Raw genomic sequence first — 18,491 nt, 5'->3', positions numbered from 1 at the left:
GAACTATTTAAAAAGTCAATTATACTTATTTTTAAATATAAATTTAAACTAGAACCACATACCACAACTATTATCACCAATATTTGGACACAAATATCCATATACCATTTAAATTATATTCATTTTTAAATGTTAAAACCAAGAATATTGCAATTTGCAAACAAAGTAATGCAATAAAAGATCAATCTAAAGACAAACTTGTTGCATTTCAAGTTTGGAAAAATGTGGCAAAATATGGGGGACTAAAAAGTAGATGTGTTCAATTCAACTACTAAAAAAAAATCCAGATATTGTAAGTTCTTACACTAGCCATTCATTCACCTCAACAAAACTAACAAAGCCAGTTGTTTCTGTTTCTGACAAAACTACCCCTCAAGGCCAACAAATCCAAATTCTGCCAGCTTCATTAGTATTCCAGTTCATCAGTTTGTTCCTCTTAAGAAGTTAATAATCAAAAAAAAAAAAAAAAAGAATTCTAACATAACTTGTGTGTGTATTGTATCTATATTCAAGCCATTTTACTCTGAATGTGCCGATGGATATGTACTAGGAACTCAACGTACGACAGCCCCTCAGCCGTCTTGTCTTCTATCATGTAAGAGTTAAACATCATCCCTGCAAATAAAATAAAATAAAATAAATATTTAAATCTTCGCTTTTGAACTTCATCACTACTCAAAACTGTGTTTCGCTTTTCACTCTTTTCATTTTCATCTATCATTTGCTTAATGTAAGGAAACAATTTCTCGTTCACTAACCTGATGGATCTCCCTTTTTGCACAATTTCAACCTGCAAGATAAGGAAGAGAAAACGGAAAATGAGAAGAAGAAAAAAATGTCGAAAATAGTTGAGTGTGTCGAGTATCAATGAAAGAACTATTTATACCGTAGGTAGGAGCACCGCTGCCGCCTTATTTCATTTACAATAGCATTCAGCTTCTTTGACAATGGATTGTCGTATTGCTGCAAAACAAACTAGAGAGAGAAAATGCCGTAAATTTGTTAGTTTCTTTGCAACGGGAGATTCATGTGCATGTACGCTGCCAAGAACCCAACTTTTGCATGTACTGATATTATTTTCCGAAAGGAAATTAATATGTACAGTTAAATAATTCAGAGAATCTTGTAAGGAACAAAGAAAGAAAACCAACAGATAAGAGAACACAGAGTATGGTTACGACATGTTTAAGAGATGACAATAAATAAGAAAATTTACGATATCGAGTATATTTTTCAGATAAGAATCTCAAAACAGTCGAGCATGTGATAGAATACCTGATTTGGAATCTCCTCAACTGATGAAATACCAAAAAACTGTTGCAGAGCATTATTCGGCACAGAATTGCCAACATAAATCAAACAGTCGTAACCATTCTCAAGAAGATATATGCCCTCGTCAGAAATGTTCTCACTGCTAAGTGGAATGTGAGTAGGAATAATGGAATCGTCCAGCTCCTGAAATGTCAGGATTAAGAAATGAGACGAGTAGTTACAAACAATAATGAAACCATTTATTGGCCAAAAAAAATAAAAAAATCATACCTTCTCATCGAGGTCATGAATGGCTATCATCCTAGGGTACACAAACGGGATTACACAAGGAGCAGGCAAAGGGGAAACGTAATTTATCCAGAAAGACCGATCATCAATTCTTCCATCAGACCGCAATCCATTGCTTTTTTGCAAAGCTGAAAAGGCAGAACATAATTGTTTAAAACCAAAAGTACAGCATCTATATATACATATATATATATATATATATATATATATATATATATATATATATATATATATATATATATATATATATATATATATATATATATATATATATATATATATATTAAAAATAAAATGCCACATATGATATATGTACACAAATAAGAAAATAGCGTAATGATCTTTCATATTCTATTTCATGATGATACATATTACACGATATCAATAATTACACAAAAAGGTTCACTTCTTGATTATGAGGTGGCATTTGATTCATCAACATTTTATTGAACTCTGCCCAATTAACAAGTTTTATCGAATCTTTCAGTGATCAAATATAAAGGTGTTAAACTACAGCAATATAGAAGAATGTACATCCAAAATATACAGAACTATGTGTAACCAGGACAACCTGGAATTGGAACTGCATTCAGCACGAACTACTATGTTTAAACGAGGAAAAACTATCTATGATTGATAGATGAAATGAACCTACTTATCAAAAAAAAAAGATAGATGAAATGAACCATACCAAGTAAATATAGGGGCAACATTTTAAGTGATTCGGGCAGTATAAGTTGTCCCATAGATTGTGTTGTAGCACAGGACTTGCGGTAGGAACAAAGAACGTTAATGACAGCATTTGTAGCTCGATCCTTAACTTGAGAAAGAGGAGCTGAAGGAATTTCATCAGCCGCTGTCATATAATAAAATAATCAAAGTAGCAGAGTCAGTAAAATAGATCAGTGCAAGATATTGTCTATGAGCCGGAAATAATTTCAAAATGCTAAAATAGCAGATGCCAAATTCATTATAGGTCCATGTGTGGAAAAAAAAAAAAAGAAGTAATGGGGAGAAACTATCATCAAATGAATAAGCAAGTCTAACAAAATAGGAAGAGCCAACTACCTTGCTTCAAGATACAGGAAAATAGTGTGTCTATGTCAGCAGATCGGAATATATTACTCGGCATATTGGTGCATGGCAAAGACAAGGTCGAGATTCGGATTCTTCTTTGGCCATACACAGTTGTGTATAGAAGAGCACACTAAGACAGCGAAAACATACAAAATGATTAGATGACCAAATACTTCTCCAACGTAGAGAAGCGGAAGAGAATAAATGAAAGAATGTTGTTTTCCCCAGGAAAATAATGAAAATGTTTTCCACAAATCAGGAAAACATACGAAAGTTCCAAGTAGACGGCATTGTATCAGTGAATTATAGTTATACCTGAAAAGAACACTCTGATCCTTCCTGCAATTTGTCGTCGTGTTTTAAGGTCACCATTATTGTCTTGTCACAGTCGATCTGAAAAATTGAAGATCCATTGAAGTGCAAAAAGTCTTCACCGGTAGTAAACATAAATTGGAAAAGACTAACAAGTGAATGTGATTAAACTCCATATTTGTGGCTAATATCTGGATCAAATATGAAATAAACAATAAATAAAAGCCAAAGCAAGGAAGCCATATGTCCAATTAATATTCTACATATATAACAAAGTTAGGTTCACCAAGTTCTGTTTCTATGATTTATCTTAATCTGCCTTTTTATCAACACAAACAACGATCATTATCTAAAATTTATTTTGAGAAATAGAGATGCATGTGTTTATATTTTTCACGTTTGTATGGAGGGATAGAACGAGAAAGACATACGGCAGGTAGGTCCACATCAGTTGGGATTCGCTTGCAGAAGTTTCCAGCATATTCATGAACTTGAATACCCTAATAAGAAAACAAAAACTTTCACTTCTTACCCATCAAACACTTGCTGTTCTATACATATATAGATAAAAGAGAGAAAAGAAATACGATCTTTCACAAATAACAAGCTTAGAATCCAATGTACAAGAAAGTCACCTGGCTGCATCTAACACGCATCACTGCCTCAAATCCTTGGGGCCTTGTAACATTCCACCGAAGATCATTGGAAAGCTTAGCAGAATCAGAAAGAGCTGAGAAAGGATAATAATAGTAAACCTGGAGAGAAAGAAAAGCCATCAATCAAGAGAAGTGTTCTATATGATAACAAACTGACTTTTAGTCAACTAACGAAATGCTTTCAGACGATGGATGAGGTTCATACTGGGATTATAGATGTTACAGTCACCAAATATGAAATGATCACTTCGAATAATATAGGTTGAAGAAGCCCTTTTTTTAGAAAAATACCTGGCCTCCAGTAGTTCTTGGGATAACAGAGAGAGAAGCAATATCCACATACGTTTGACTTGTAATGAACAAGTCAACACAGACCTGAAAGTGTACAGAGAGAGTTAAAAAGAATGACAAGGATAGAATATGAATGGATCCCAAATCCGGAGGGGCAAAAAGAAAAAAAAAAAAGCGATTTTAGATGTTGGAAACAATACGTGTTGTTGGGACAAAACAGTAAAAAGTCACCTGGTACTCTGCAAGTTCAATGGCCATGGTCTTTAGCGTTTTGTCCACTGGCTGGAGTAATTTGTGAGCTTCCTGAAATCCAGGGAGAAACGGAAGTCATGAGCATATAGAATCTTTGGTACCACTTACCAGACAACTGATTTTTGACGCCCTATTACAGATACAGAAAAACTCAATAACAGATACGGGGCAAAATCCAAAATGCAGGTTTTTATGAATCAATCAGATATTTAAATTTTGAGCTGCATTTAAATCTTATATACAGCAATTGTACCTTTTCACCTGCCGATGAATTACTTCTGCCTTCTGCTTCTCTTGCAGAAAGAGATCCAATACCAGTTGAAGGCAAGACTGTAACATCAGAAATCATCAAATAAATAATACTTTAGTAAAAATTGTCTAGTCACCTAGAAAGTCAAATAAATAATGTTTTGAACAACTCCATCGAATGAAGTGCCACAAAGTGACAACATACAGCATGTTGAAAAGCCTATAAGTACCAACTACCGAGCAACTAAGAAGTTGAAGAAGAAACAACAATATACTAAATTAATAAATAAAAATATGTATATGCATATTATTAACGAAAAAATATAAAGGCAGGATCATTTATCTAACTAGAGTCATGCGAAGCACAATTTTACAGACAGGATCCTAAGAATGTAAACAACAATTTCGAAGACAAACAAGTTCAACATGATGACTTTTACGGCTTTATTGGCTATGCTTGGACGTACTTATGAGCTTTTTCTATATGAAAACAAATTGTTAGCTTACCAGATTGGAAAACAAGAAGTTTGCCACCGGTATTTTTCATCGCCAGGAAAGCCGCCTGAAGTAAGAAAGAAGAAGGTACAAATATTATGTATCACAATCTAGATGAATATAATATTATCATTGGTCTCATACCTTTACAGCAGCACCAAAAGCCGAGTCAACAGTTCTATTAGTCTGAAACATTGTAGGAATGCTTTCTAGCAATGTCTCCAAATGTTGACGGCACTGCATTTAAGTAAAACTATTTCAATCATTTGGCTAATATTTATGTAAGCAAAACCATAACATCCTGGCATAAACCAGTTACTCTTCCCCCATACTCAAAACAAGTTAAAAGATGAAAACAAAGGGTAGAGAGAGAGAGTATATGTAACTAAAAATCAATTTGCAAAAATTTAAAGCTACAACAGAAAAGAAATTATGACAGCCAACCTCAGAAATTTGAACAATAACATCACTTTGAAGAGGAGTGTAGACATCTTGAACATCAGGAACTATAAGCATTAGTGGCTGGAGTGGAACAGAACAAAGATAAGTTAAGCATATACAGTAGCAATGTTTGATTCAATAGTGATGATAGTCATTATCTAGCTCAACGGATAAGATGAACAGCATAGTAGGCCTCGTGGCTTTCATATCCAGATAAATGAGAATAAAATATTTTTAACGACAAGATAATTTGTTTATTAGATGAACAAAAGGCCCCCAACCTGCTGCGATGCGCGTTTTAAGTTGTAAAAGTGGATGGTGCAGTCGAATGTAGCAATGCCCACCATGGTTCGAGGACCCTCCTGCAATAAAACGGTCAAACGATAATGTTAAGCTGGGAATTAAAATATAACCAACCAAATGCTGGTCCTCTTCTGTGGAAAACAAAGTATTTTCTGGTCCGAAAGTTACCTTGAAATGGTTAACAAATTTACGAGGTAAAATGGCAAATAAATTAATTAATGGTTCTATAGCTCTTGCAAATACATAAACCTTAAACAAAATTACCTCCTACTAAATTCTTTGTAAGAAAACAATTGGCAGCTACCTAGTTATTTGGAAAAATGGCACCACTTAGAAAGCATAAAGAACATTTGGAACAATACCGCAAGGACAACTATACACATCATTAATCATTTAATCCTAAGCCAAAAGTTTTTTTCTCTTGGGATATTCAACGATGAATTCCCAAAAATTCAGGGGAACCAGTCAATACTCACATCAACTTTAATGAAGAAATAATACATGAACTATATTCATGGGATGTCAGAAATGAACTTACAGGGAGGTCAGAGATAACTTGACTGATTGCACTGCAAGCTGCTGCAGTAGCGCCAGTTTGTATAGCGTACATTGATACATCAATAAGAAAGAAAAATACTGCAGGCATTGGATCTCGCACCTGAAATACATGTCAACAAATGTAAATGATAAACAACATAAGAATGAGGAAGTAACATTTGATGAATCAAATAAGAAAAAAGGGTCTTTAGAATCTTAGTAAGGTTTTAAATGCTTTGTAAAAATATTGTATCCAGCAACAGATGAAACCGGGGCAAAGTAGGCCATGCTATCCTATCCCTAGGGCCTGCATGCTAATAAATCAAATGAATATATTATTCTTGGTCTGCACTGGAGAAGTCCCGTAACTCAAAGTTGCAAAAGGAACTGGTGGTTAACAAAGAAAGCGCATGATGCTGGTTACATTACGCATATTACTTATAACTCCAGTTCAGCTTAAACCTATACAAAGAATATTTTACATGTCTCAAATTATTAACAACTATCTTATTAGCCCATATCTTAGCTTTGTCCACAAGATCTACAAGCCAGTTAGAAGTTACTGCCCCAATGAAAGCTAATTAAAGTGGTTATTACGTTATCAGAACTGTTATGACTAGTTAATGTGAATGTTTTACGCGCAATTTCTTCTTACCATTAACTATCATGCCTATCTTAGTTCAAAAAAGAAAAAGAAAAACATCATGCCTATCAAAGCTTGCCAAGTGAAGATCTAGACTGCATGGGATACTAACCATGTATTCCTTGGAAGCAATAAACTCAACAGTTCCCCTGCAAAGCTCAGGCCTTTCATCAGCATCTCTTCGTCGACCGTCTGGGCCTAAGTTGCAGTGATAGTCACGTGGAGTTTCGTCCGTATATCCTGCAACAGAAATCCATAAGCAACAAAAATCAATAGTTTGAAACTTCAGATGTTTTTCAAGACAAACAGTTTGAAAATGAAAACCATTTACGAAAGGTATGAAAAATGCCCGTAACAGCAGTAACTAAGCACATATAAAAATATAATGGTGAACTGCTGCCATAGCATTCAACTATCATTAATTTGACGCTTAGCACACTGACAATATTGTGCCGTTTATTTTCTTAACCTTTCTAGGTGTTTCCAACTATGCAAAAACAACCAACAAAATGTATTACATAGACATCCAAGGAAAAGGTAAACCTTACCACATAAGTTACAAATGAAGCGTCTTCCTTGATCGATAAACTTCATGAAAGGATTAATGTAACCTTTGCAACGAGAACATCGAACAGGGCCACTTTCCCCAAAATCAACCACCTACCAAGTATAGTAATTTACATCAGATCAACAATTTATGATATTATCCTGAACAAAGGTGTTATGTCCATGAGATTCAAGTCTATTTGTGAAACGCAACACTGAACAAGTAGGCAAGATTGATTATATATACATACATCTTCCAATTTTATCTTAGTGTAGGTACATACTTTTCAATCATCGCCATAATATGACCACAACACAAGATACTGTCAGAGCTGGACATGGCATTAGTAACAAGAAAAAAAAATCAATTCAAATATGATCCAATCAAACGCATTTCGAGCGGATATATTATCATATATATCGAAGTCGTTACTTTCCGAAACATCAAACGAAACACATTTTGATTCTCCAGCATTCCCCTATCCCATTCAATAATACAAACAAAAACCCCAAAATAACACCAAATATAGTGTCAATTTCCACGAGGCACAAAATTATCAGTTGCAATTAATTCTTCTCCTTAGTAAACAATGAACCATGCCTCGTGGACCAATTTGCTTCAAGAGAGGGACGAAAAACCAGCAGATAAAATATGAATTCAAGCATCAAACAACAGGTCAATATCAAACTTAGACCATGTTACCAACTTACTCAAACAATTTGTGCATGAGTTCATCCATCGAAGAACACATAGATTTGCATGAAAATACATTAACTGATGACATGATCATATTATTGGCATCATTATAGAAAACAAATTACTCCATAATGCCAAGTTGCACAATAACTCTATGGAATTATGCCACCAGAATAATGAAGATAAAAAATCATATTACTTGGATGGGCTCCTCGGATGGATGTGGAAGAGCTAAAGGCTGGACCAACAAAGCCATATGCACTGCAGATGCCGATAGAATATCACCAGTACATGGAATCTGATAAAACAAACAAAAGCGTCAGGTGTTATTTGCAATTTAATCTCATGGGGCAAGTCCCAACTAAAACTGATTATGAAGAAATTGATAATGAAATCAGAATAACAACATAAGAAAATAGATACCAATTTCTAGAAAGAACCTCAAAAAAATACTGACCCCAAGAGATATCTAACCTGGTGTGTAGTACATCTTATGTAACGTGGACTGCAATTTCCAGTGTCTCTGACAATATAATCACTTGTTGCAGGCTTCACAAGGGTAGATGAATTGAAAGAATCAGGAAAAAAAGACACCGTATAAACATGTTAACATGCTATGGCGTAGGTCAATATGCCACTCAGTTAACCATTAGAGCAGATAATGTGAACTCAAACTGTAGTACTAGACAAATACAACATCAAAGAAGATTTGGAATAAATATATTTATATTACAAAAAAAAAAAAAAAAAAAAAAAAAAAAAAATTATACGTACCGGGGGAGGGTTTGCCTGGTTATCCTGGCGAGTATCATGCAAAATTACAGCAGAAGTTGAGGTAAGACGGGGAATCTGGGTTGTATCAATTTTTAAAGGCCCTGTTTGACTGAAAGCCATTGATTGATTTGGAAATGGTGGTGTCACTCCAAACATCTGCTGCTGCTGCATATGACCAGGAATGGGAGGAGGTGGAACCACCTAAACCAAATACTTGACTTAGAAATTAAAAGGCAGCTTGAGCAACACAATATAATGGTGTAATGAAGAAGTTGATTTGATTGAGTTTCATCATTCACTGAACACCCAAAGACAAGGTAAAAGCTGCATTAAACTTAATTAGATGTGAAAAATCTAGGTCTTATGTATACTCCTGAAATTGAAGCAAGGTCATTCAGATAAATGAAACAAAAAAAAGTCAAAATCTCCAAGTCCAGGACATGTAGCAAAATGTTAGTCAGTTATTTATGAAAAACCCGTGCTATATATGTGCTCTTTATGGAAACAAATGTATGAATAAATAATTGGTTAACAAGAAATCCGGAGACAAACAGACAATAGCTTTTCTAACAATTTCAGATTTCAAGAATTTCCAGCAAAAAGAGATTAATTGTTAAATCTACAAATTGTGCCTCAAATAAAACAGAATATCGACAGGAAAACAATGAGAATAATTATTAAATCTAAAAATCATAAAAGGACTTTTGATTGCATTCCCATATACCCAAAAAAAAAAAAAAAAAAAAAAAGAGACAATTACAATAGATTACAAGGGTTTACGAATACATTTTTACCAATAAACAAATAAAGTTGATCATTGTTATTAAAGATTGCTGTTCTATCATGTTTTTCACGTCAATGTAAAACTGACGAAAAAAATACAAATAGGGAAGGATCTAACCGTATCAAGATTAGATACATGGTTACTAAGTTTCACAAACAGATAACTGAAGAAGCTTGTATAAATTAGGGAATTGGGCATACCATGTTTTGATACATAGCAATTTTTAACTATCCCTATGGTGCAAATAGTTAAACTTTGTCCATGTACGTCAGAATGTGACATTTGATCTAATAGTTGCAACCACCATAATAGAACTAGCTCGTTTCATTAATCTAACCGCTATTCGAACACACATTAATCAGTCAACATTCACTCCACAAACTTATACGAGTCTTCAACAGGCACACATCAAAATGAAAACATACCAACCAATGAAAGAACCAACGAATCCTCCATAAGACAATAATCTCACAAGAATATACAATCAAAAAATTCACCTGCTGCGGCTGTGATGACCACGTCTGCATCCCATAAGGAGGCGGCGGCCCATTTTGCAGTGGGCCTGAAAACTGTGGAGCTTGAAATGGCGGGCCTGGTTGCCCCATGGAAGGCGGTGGTGCACCAGCAGGTGGACTACCAAAGCTTGGACGCATTTGCAGGGGCTGAGAAGATGCCCCAGATGACGACATTGTCGGAGATTGTGGTGGACCAACCGACGGCCTTGGCATGCCGCCCATGGCAGGAGGGAAACGGGGCCCACTTGGTGTCATCATTCCAGGAGCAAATGCAGGTGGCCCGTTAACGACTGGGCCATACGAGCCCATTGGGGGCGGACGGGGGCCAGTTCCAGGATGAGGGGGGGCACCAGGACCACCGATAGAAGATGGCAATGCCCCCTGTGGGGGTGGTCTTGATGCAAAGGGAGGGGGCTGAGATACCATATTCGGTGGCAATGTGGTTTGCGTAGGAGGAGCATTGGTGGGCGTGGGACCCCTCGGAAAAACGCCAGGTGGAGGGGGACGCGATTGCCCCCCCATAAAAGGTGGTGCTTGTTGGCCGAATGGTGAAGTATTGGGCCTAGGGGCGCTACTGCCGCCAACAACATTACTCGGTTGCTGCTGCTGATTAGGCTGATTAATTTGAAGGTTTTGCATATTGTTGGCAAGTGAATTAGGGTTGTAATTTGGGGGGAAATTCCCTGGTCTAGGTCCTCCAGGGGTTGCCATCAATTTCAGCAACTACGAAATCTCGAAATCAATGATCTTAACAAACACAACTATTTCTTTAAATATATTTCTCTACACAATTCCCCACTCCAATTCAATCTACATTGCAGAAAAAGAAAAGAAACAGGACATAAAAATCAACAAAAACAACAATTTCATTTCGCCAAATCAAACGAAAATTCACAAGAACAAAATCATAAAAAAATTGAATCACGAAACACAACAAAAACCTGCGACGGCAGCCGAAATTCCGGTCTGTTGCAAAACGAACCGACCTCTTTCCGGCCAGCAATCGATCTGTCAAAACAAAAACCGGTAAACGATTGCATTGCAAAATTAGATCCAGAAATCCGTCAAATTTGCATGAATTCTTTGCATTAACAAGAAGGAGAAGATGAAGAAGAAAAAAAAAGTAGTTGTACCGGAAATCTTGTGCAGTGAAATGGTTGTACCTCTGGGTAGAAAGGGTTTAGGATCGATGAATATTTGATGAGTCAGAAATCAGTGCTGAAAAGGAAGAAAAAATAAGAAACGGAAGAGAAATTTTCCATTATTATTTCTGAAAATGAAATTCGAAGCAATATTTTCGTAATTTTGTAATTACTAATTACTTCCAAAATCGTTTGGTCTTTTCTTTGTTAATTTTAATTAAATTTAGAAATTTGACTGCTGAGGTGGACGCTTGTGATTGGTGGAGAAAATGCCTGTGACATCATATATAGTGTTTTATACATATTTTTAATATAGAAAAACATGATTTAAATGTCAAAAGTCTAATATCTATCATAGACACATAGATAGATGGCTATGAGTTCATTCGTTGAAAAAACATTCAGAAAAATGGTCCTAGGAATTTTGATTACTATTTAATATTTGAAAATTTTATATTGGATTATAAAATATTAAATCATTTATTTTATGTATTAAACATTTTGTACTTTAATTATCATTGATTAAAAAATGAAGTTTGTGAACAAAAAGATGTAGCTTTTGTTAACAGTAAGGGGTGTAAACGAGCTCTTGTACTCATCGAGCTTTAATTTTTTGAGGTCGAGCTCAAGTCGAGTTTGTCGAGCTCGAGCTCATTTTTTATTTTTTATTAGTTTTTTAAGTTTTTTTATTATGATAAATCTATATCATAATTTAAAAATAATTAACTGTAGTTTATTTGTTATTTTTATAATGATAAAAAGATTTTATGATGCCAAGTATATCAACAATTTATAAAATTTTTAATTATATAAGCTTCATGTTGCACACTTGAAAGTTTATTATTAAAGAATTGCTTTTTTCTTTTTTCTTTTTCGTTGTTGTTTTTTTTTTTAAGGAATTTTTGAAGAATTGGTTAGGTAGACAAAAAATAATTCTGACATGAAGTATGATTAGGGGTATGAACGAGCCGAGCTCGTGACTTTTTCGCATGCTCGAGCTGGAGTCTATTTTGTCGAGCTCGATCTCATTGTTCATTTAGAAAAACTACAATTCTAAATTCTACGAGAAAAAAAGAGACCCGTTTTGATAGAACTTTGATAATAATTATTAATTAATAAGTACTTTCTCCATTCCACATCATTTTTTGTTGTTGCACATTGGGTTGGGCATGGATCGGGTCGGGTAATTATCGGCATATTATCTATCGGACGCGGCCACTAGGTTTTGCTGAAAACTGAAAAATATTATCGGCCCGGCCATTATAGGTCGGATAATGGTTGGTAACCTACTTTGTCGGGTAAACAATGGGTGGTTGGTTGGTATTATCGACCATCTATTTATTATTTATTTTTTATTTTTATTTTGATACAATAATAAGATGTTTTAAAAGTTTTTTCAAAATTTTGGGGAAAACTTATATTGTAAAAATCTTGACATTAAAATTAAGAGTTTTTTATTAAAATTCTACGATAAGTAAATATATAATGAAAAATTAGAAATAAGAATTATAAAATAGGAATAGTACGATGAGGTTTATCAATTTGTGTTATGAGTTTTTGAGTTTTAACGTTTTAATATATACTAGTAGTTCACCCGTGCGATGGGGATCAATTCAAAATCAAGATGAATTAATCCAAAAAATCAATGAAATAAAAAGTACCGATACTAATACAAATATTAATACCAAAACCTATACAAATATAAATACAAATATTAACACTAATACTAATACCTATACTAATACTAATACTAATACTAATACTAATACTAATACTAATACTAATACTAATACTACTCATATTCAATCTAATTCTAATACTAATACTAATACTACTACTAATACTAATACTACTACTAATACTACTACTAATACTACTACTAATACTAATACGAATATTAATACTAATACTAATACTAATGTTAATACTAATACTAATACTAATACTACTACTAATACTAATACTAATACTACTACTAATACTAATACGAATACGAATATTAATACTAATACTAATACTAATGTTAATTCTAATACTAATACTAATACTAATACTAATACTAATATTAATACTAATACTAATAACTAATACTAATACTAATACTAATACTAATACTAATACTAATATTAATACTAATACTAATACTAATACTAATACTAATACTAATACTAATACTAATACTAATACTAATACTAATACTAATACTAATACTAATACTACTACTAATATCAATACTAATATTAATGCAAATACTATTACTAATACTAAAACTAATACTGCTTCTAATGCTAATGATAATCCTAATAATAATACTAATACACTAATACAAAATTACTAATATTAATACTAATATTAATACCATTATACAAATACACTAATATTAATGATAATGCTAATACGAATACACAACTACTAATGTCAATGCTAATGTTGATACATATAATGATATCGATACTGATAGTCATAGTGATAGAACACAATTAAACGTAAGAAATCTTTTTATTGATTCATCATAATGGAATAATAAAATCTTTTTTTTGGCCAAAAAAAAAAAACTGTAAATGATAACAAATATAAATGATTAATAAAATATAATAAATACATGAGTCTAAATTTATAAAATATATTAATGCAGTAAATTTATTTTAAAAGATTCTGAATATTATTATAATAAAAATATCGATTTTTTTTTTGCGTAGAATTCAAAAAATTTCAAAATCTTTTAAAATTAAAAAATATATACGTTATTTAAAAAAAATTGAAAACGTAAATATATAATAAATGCATACTATATAATATAAAAAAATGAATACTATTAAAGAATAAATATGTTTCGAATTTATATATAGATTAAATGCATTAAAGAATATATGTATATGTGGTAATGTTTAATATATAGATAAATAGTACAATTAAAAAAATAAAATATTTTTTTATAATTATTTTTCATGGAATAGATATTCGAATATCCCAAAATATTGAAAATTAAAAAAAAAAAAAAAAAAAAAAACTGTATTCCTTTATTTTAATATTTGAATATCAAAAAAATGTTTTTTTTTCTGAAAATTATTTGAATATTCGTAAAACAAAATTGAATATCGTGAATTTTTTCAATAAATATTATTTTGAAATACTGAAAATATAAATAAGATTGTTTTTTCGAATTTATAAAATATTAACTTTGGAAATAATATATATATACATGTGGTAATTGTTTAAATGAGTGTATAAATATTAAATAGGAAATAACTTAAACACATACCAAAATGAAATTGACAACTCACCAATTGAAAAATCCACCTAAGCAATTGAACTCCAACTAAGCAATTTTGATAAATGACATCATCATTTGCCACATGTCAATCATTGAGGGCATAGATCCTCTTATTATATTACTGATAGAACACAATTAAACGTAAGAATTAAACCTAAGAAATCAAATCAGTTCAATTCGAATGTCATGATTTCTATTGATTATGAATTGATTTTTAAATATTAAACAATATTTATGGTTATCGAATATTTTCCTTAAACTAACTATATCAATTAAATATAATCATCTTAAATAGGTAAGAAATCAAATTTCATATCATAAAATATATATTCTGATTTTAGAAAATTTTAAAATAAATAAAACATACACGATTTTTTTTTTGTCTTTTTTTTTTGTATTTTAATAATAAAATTATAAATTTCATAATATATTATTAATATTTTAATTTGAAATCGAATTTTAATGCATTATTTAAAAATATTAATATATTTTTTTAATAATTATTTTTATTGAATGGATATTCGAATATTCCAAAATATTGAAAAAAAAAAAACTGTATTCCTTTATTTTAATATTTGAATATTAAAAAAATGTTTTTTTTCTGAAAATTATTTGAATATTCGTAAAAAAAATGAGTGTACTTATTTTTTTTAAAAAGACTACCAATAAATATATTTTGAAATACTGAAGATGTAAATAAGATTTTTTATTTCGAATTTATAAAATATTAATTTTGGAAATAATATATAATAATAATATAGTTAATAAAAATGAAACTGTAAGAAAAATAAAAATATAAGAAAAAATGAAAGCAAAAGAAAAATTGGTAAGAATCACATTGGGGCAAAAAAAAAAAAGAACTTTGAATAAAAATGAAAATATAAGAAAATTAGGATAGGAAAAATTAATGGAAGTTGCCAAACAGAAAAAAAATAAAGAATTAAGGAGAAATAAAAGAATTTTACCGAAACAACGGATATTAAAGAATACAAATAATGATGCGAAAAAAAAAAGAATGTTAACAATAACATAAAGACAGGATAATAAAAAATGAAACAATATTAATTAAACAAAGAATTTAAAAACAAAAATTTGTTGATACATTGTATTAGGGCTGGGACTGGGTTGGTTTCTATCCATCGATCGACCCATTACCGACCATATTTTAAGGCGGATAATCAATTTTTAACCGATCCATTAGATTGGGTCGAAAATTTCAACCAACCCATCTATAATGGGTCGGTTGGTGGTTTCTAATACCATCAAAAGTTGGTTGACCGATAATTATCGGTCATCCAACTATATTATTAAAATTTTATTAAAAATATAAAATAAAGGCCGTGTTTTCTTAAGTGATTATTGAAATTATCAAAATAATTAGCATTTTAAATTTAAAAAACAATCAACAAAGGAAACAAAATTGACCTAAGTCTTCCACCAGTTTTGTTATGCCCAAGTTTAAATAAAAAGTCCACAAAACTCCACTAAATGATCTCTTATGCATCTTTGGAATTACTTTGAATTTCCTACTTATATTTTTTCGTTAATTATTATTAATTATTTTGAACTGATAAATGATGATCGCACCGTGACATTACGCAAAATGTGAATATTTTTACTAAAAATTTTGAAATTTTTTGAAGTGAATTAGGAGGCGGGTATAAACCATCAACCGACCCATTTCGAAACCAAATATTTGGGTGTCAACCATCAACCGACCCACAAAGATTGGGTCGGCAACGGTTTTCAAATATGAGCAAAAATGGTTTGATTGATGGGTCGGTTTTTAGGCTGGTAATCGATCGACCCAACCCAGTCCCAGCCCTACATTGTATACACTTATTTGTTTTATTAAGTGTAACAACAAATATCAATGAAACCAAAACATCAAGAAGAACATAATACATTGAATTCCAATTTGTTAAAGATTATGCAAGATCTAGAGCGTGGAACGACTTTGATTGATTCCCTACATGAGACGCACATACATGGATCAAAATTAGGATCAAAATACGCGTTGCAAAGAACACATTGTTTGTACTGAGCGCAAACAATTTTTTTGATCTTCATAATGTACGCACAACTTTATTTAATAAACTGCATGAAAACAATAAAAAAAGTATATTAAAATTAAAACCCAAGAGAAAGAAACACAAATAGTACTAATATGTATATATAAAATTAATTGTGAATATAAAACTATGCATATATACTTATAATAATTTATAAGAAATGATAAAAAAAAATGTAATATGAAACTGTATAATACGAACATTGTGCACTTTGTAATCGAATGGTGGTAGAAAAAAATAAAATGAACATTGAGGGGTTTATATAGTATTGAAAATGGACTTAATTGTATGGAAAAATTAAAAATTCAAAAGATTTATATATTATTAAATGAAATCAAATCAAACAAATAAAGGAAACAACCCAAAAAAAAATAATAACTTGTGGAAAAAAAATCTTGAAATATAAAAACATTAAATATGAAGATACGATTTTTATTTTTTACCATTCAATTTTGAATTAAAGTATAAATTAAATCAATCAAAGATGATATGATGGAATCTTGGAATATTAAAGATTCCTTTATATTGGTGATTTGATATTTTATTTGAAATAATAATTAATAAATATAATGCATAATCCGTAATTCCGTTTTATAATTCGGGCCATATTATATATTAAATAGTGTTTTCCAAATATACAACCAACTACTGCATTTAGAATTAATCCACCGTGCGTTGCATATTTATTAAATAATATAATTATTTTTAATTTGAAATATGGTATAATAAAAATTATATAAAAAAATAGTGTATATTTATTAAATACTTCAATTAAAAACTAAAACATTTTTTTATTATTATTTTTAATGGAATGGAGATTCGAATATTCTAAAATATTGAAAATTAAAAAGAAAAAAAAACAACATATTCCTTTATTTTAATATTTTAGTATTTAAAAAAATATTTTTTTTATGAAAATTATTTGAATATTCGTAAAACAATTGAGTTTCATGAATTTATTTGAATAAAAATATTTTGAAATACTGAAAATATAAATAAGATTTTTTTATTTCGAATTTATAAAGTATTAACTTTGGAAATAATATATATACATGTGGTAATTATTAAATGATTGTGTAAATGTTAAATAGGAAAAAACTTAAAAACATCCATAAATAAAAATGCCACCTAATCAATTGAAGAATCCACCTAATCAATTGAACTCCAACTAAGCAATTTTGACAAATGACATCATCATTTGCCACATGTCAATCATTGAGGGCATAGATCCTCTTTTTATATTATATATGGATTATATTTTAACATTAAAAAAATAAAAATCACAATTAAATATTTATAATAAAAAAATTATTAAAATTAAAATCGGTAGGCCGATAATATCGACCAACCGACTTTTGAGTAAACTAAAAACCACCAACTGACATGTATATATGGGTCGGTTAATATTACCAGCCCGACAACAAATTTATCGACCGAAAGAAGCGCTTCGAAAGTGGATCAATTGGCCTATAAAACCGACCCATGTCCAGCCCTAACTCATGATATTTCATGGTCTTACTTGTACTATATATATATATATATATATATATATATATATATATATATATGTATATATATATATATATATTGATCCATTATATTGAGTTGGACATACAAGAAGAACAAAAGAATAATATACTTGCTTCTCTCTATAGTACTATTTCAATTCCTCTTTGCATTGTTCTTCTTTATTAGTTTCTAAACAGGAGGGAGTGTTTTTTATTATTATTATTTTTTTGGTATTTTTAATATAGTAACAAAAAATTGGAAATGTAAAATACATTAAAAGAAGAAAAAAAGAAAACGTTGAAATTAATATGAAGTGGGTTGAGTTAATTTTCAAATTATATTAGACTTCCGTGAATAGAAAG

General features: G+C 30.9%; 1 protein-coding gene across 2 annotated transcripts; it reads right to left on the bottom strand.

Moving 5' to 3' along the window:
- Positions 1-235: 235 nt before the first annotated feature.
- LOC105962925 (protein transport protein SEC24 B) lies at positions 236-11,561 on the bottom strand. Of its 2 annotated transcripts, none has more exons than XM_012987270.2 (26): positions 11,266-11,561; positions 11,074-11,140; positions 10,115-10,942; positions 8,834-9,034; positions 8,534-8,608; positions 8,259-8,357; positions 7,365-7,476; positions 6,929-7,056; positions 6,175-6,294; positions 5,615-5,695; positions 5,337-5,414; positions 5,037-5,129; positions 4,905-4,959; positions 4,402-4,478; positions 4,128-4,199; positions 3,897-3,980; positions 3,585-3,704; positions 3,381-3,449; positions 2,953-3,030; positions 2,629-2,767; positions 2,252-2,416; positions 1,543-1,688; positions 1,276-1,455; positions 887-975; positions 759-790; positions 236-615 (listed from the first exon to the last, which is right to left on the bottom strand). In XM_012987270.2, exons 3-26 carry the CDS (start codon positions 10,841-10,843, stop codon positions 509-511), a joined length of 3,129 nt encoding a protein of 1,042 aa, XP_012842724.2. In that variant the 5' UTR covers positions 10,844-10,942; positions 11,074-11,140; positions 11,266-11,561; the 3' UTR covers positions 236-508. The 2 variants fall into 2 exon arrangements, with proteins under 2 accessions (XP_012842724.2, XP_088679062.1); XM_088822936.1 differs by having other exon boundaries at positions 11,296-11,468.
- Positions 11,562-18,491: the final 6,930 nt, after the last annotated feature.

This window comes from Erythranthe guttata, chromosome 9 (assembly GCF_056151865.1).
Source record: "Erythranthe guttata isolate IM_541 chromosome 9, IM_541, whole genome shotgun sequence".
NCBI classification, from domain to species: domain Eukaryota; kingdom Viridiplantae; phylum Streptophyta; class Magnoliopsida; order Lamiales; family Phrymaceae; genus Erythranthe; species Erythranthe guttata.
This window is presented reverse-complemented; position numbering and strand designations above follow the sequence as displayed.

What these genes read in the sequence shown, in the direction of transcription:
- LOC105962925 (XM_012987270.2), bottom strand. Translation starts at nt 10,843, where the DNA reads ATGGCAACCCCTGGAGGACCTAGACCAGGGAATTTCCCCCCAAATTAC. An exon ending in ACCAGGCAAACCCTCCCCCG is followed by an intron (nt 8,609 to 8,833) that starts GTACGTATAATT and finishes ACCCTTGTGAAG; the next exon opens with CCTGCAACAAGTGATTATAT. An exon ending in GTTGCCCCTATATTTACTTG is followed by an intron (nt 1,689 to 2,251) that starts GTATGGTTCATT and finishes CTGCCTTTTCAG; the next exon opens with CTTTGCAAAAAAGCAATGGA.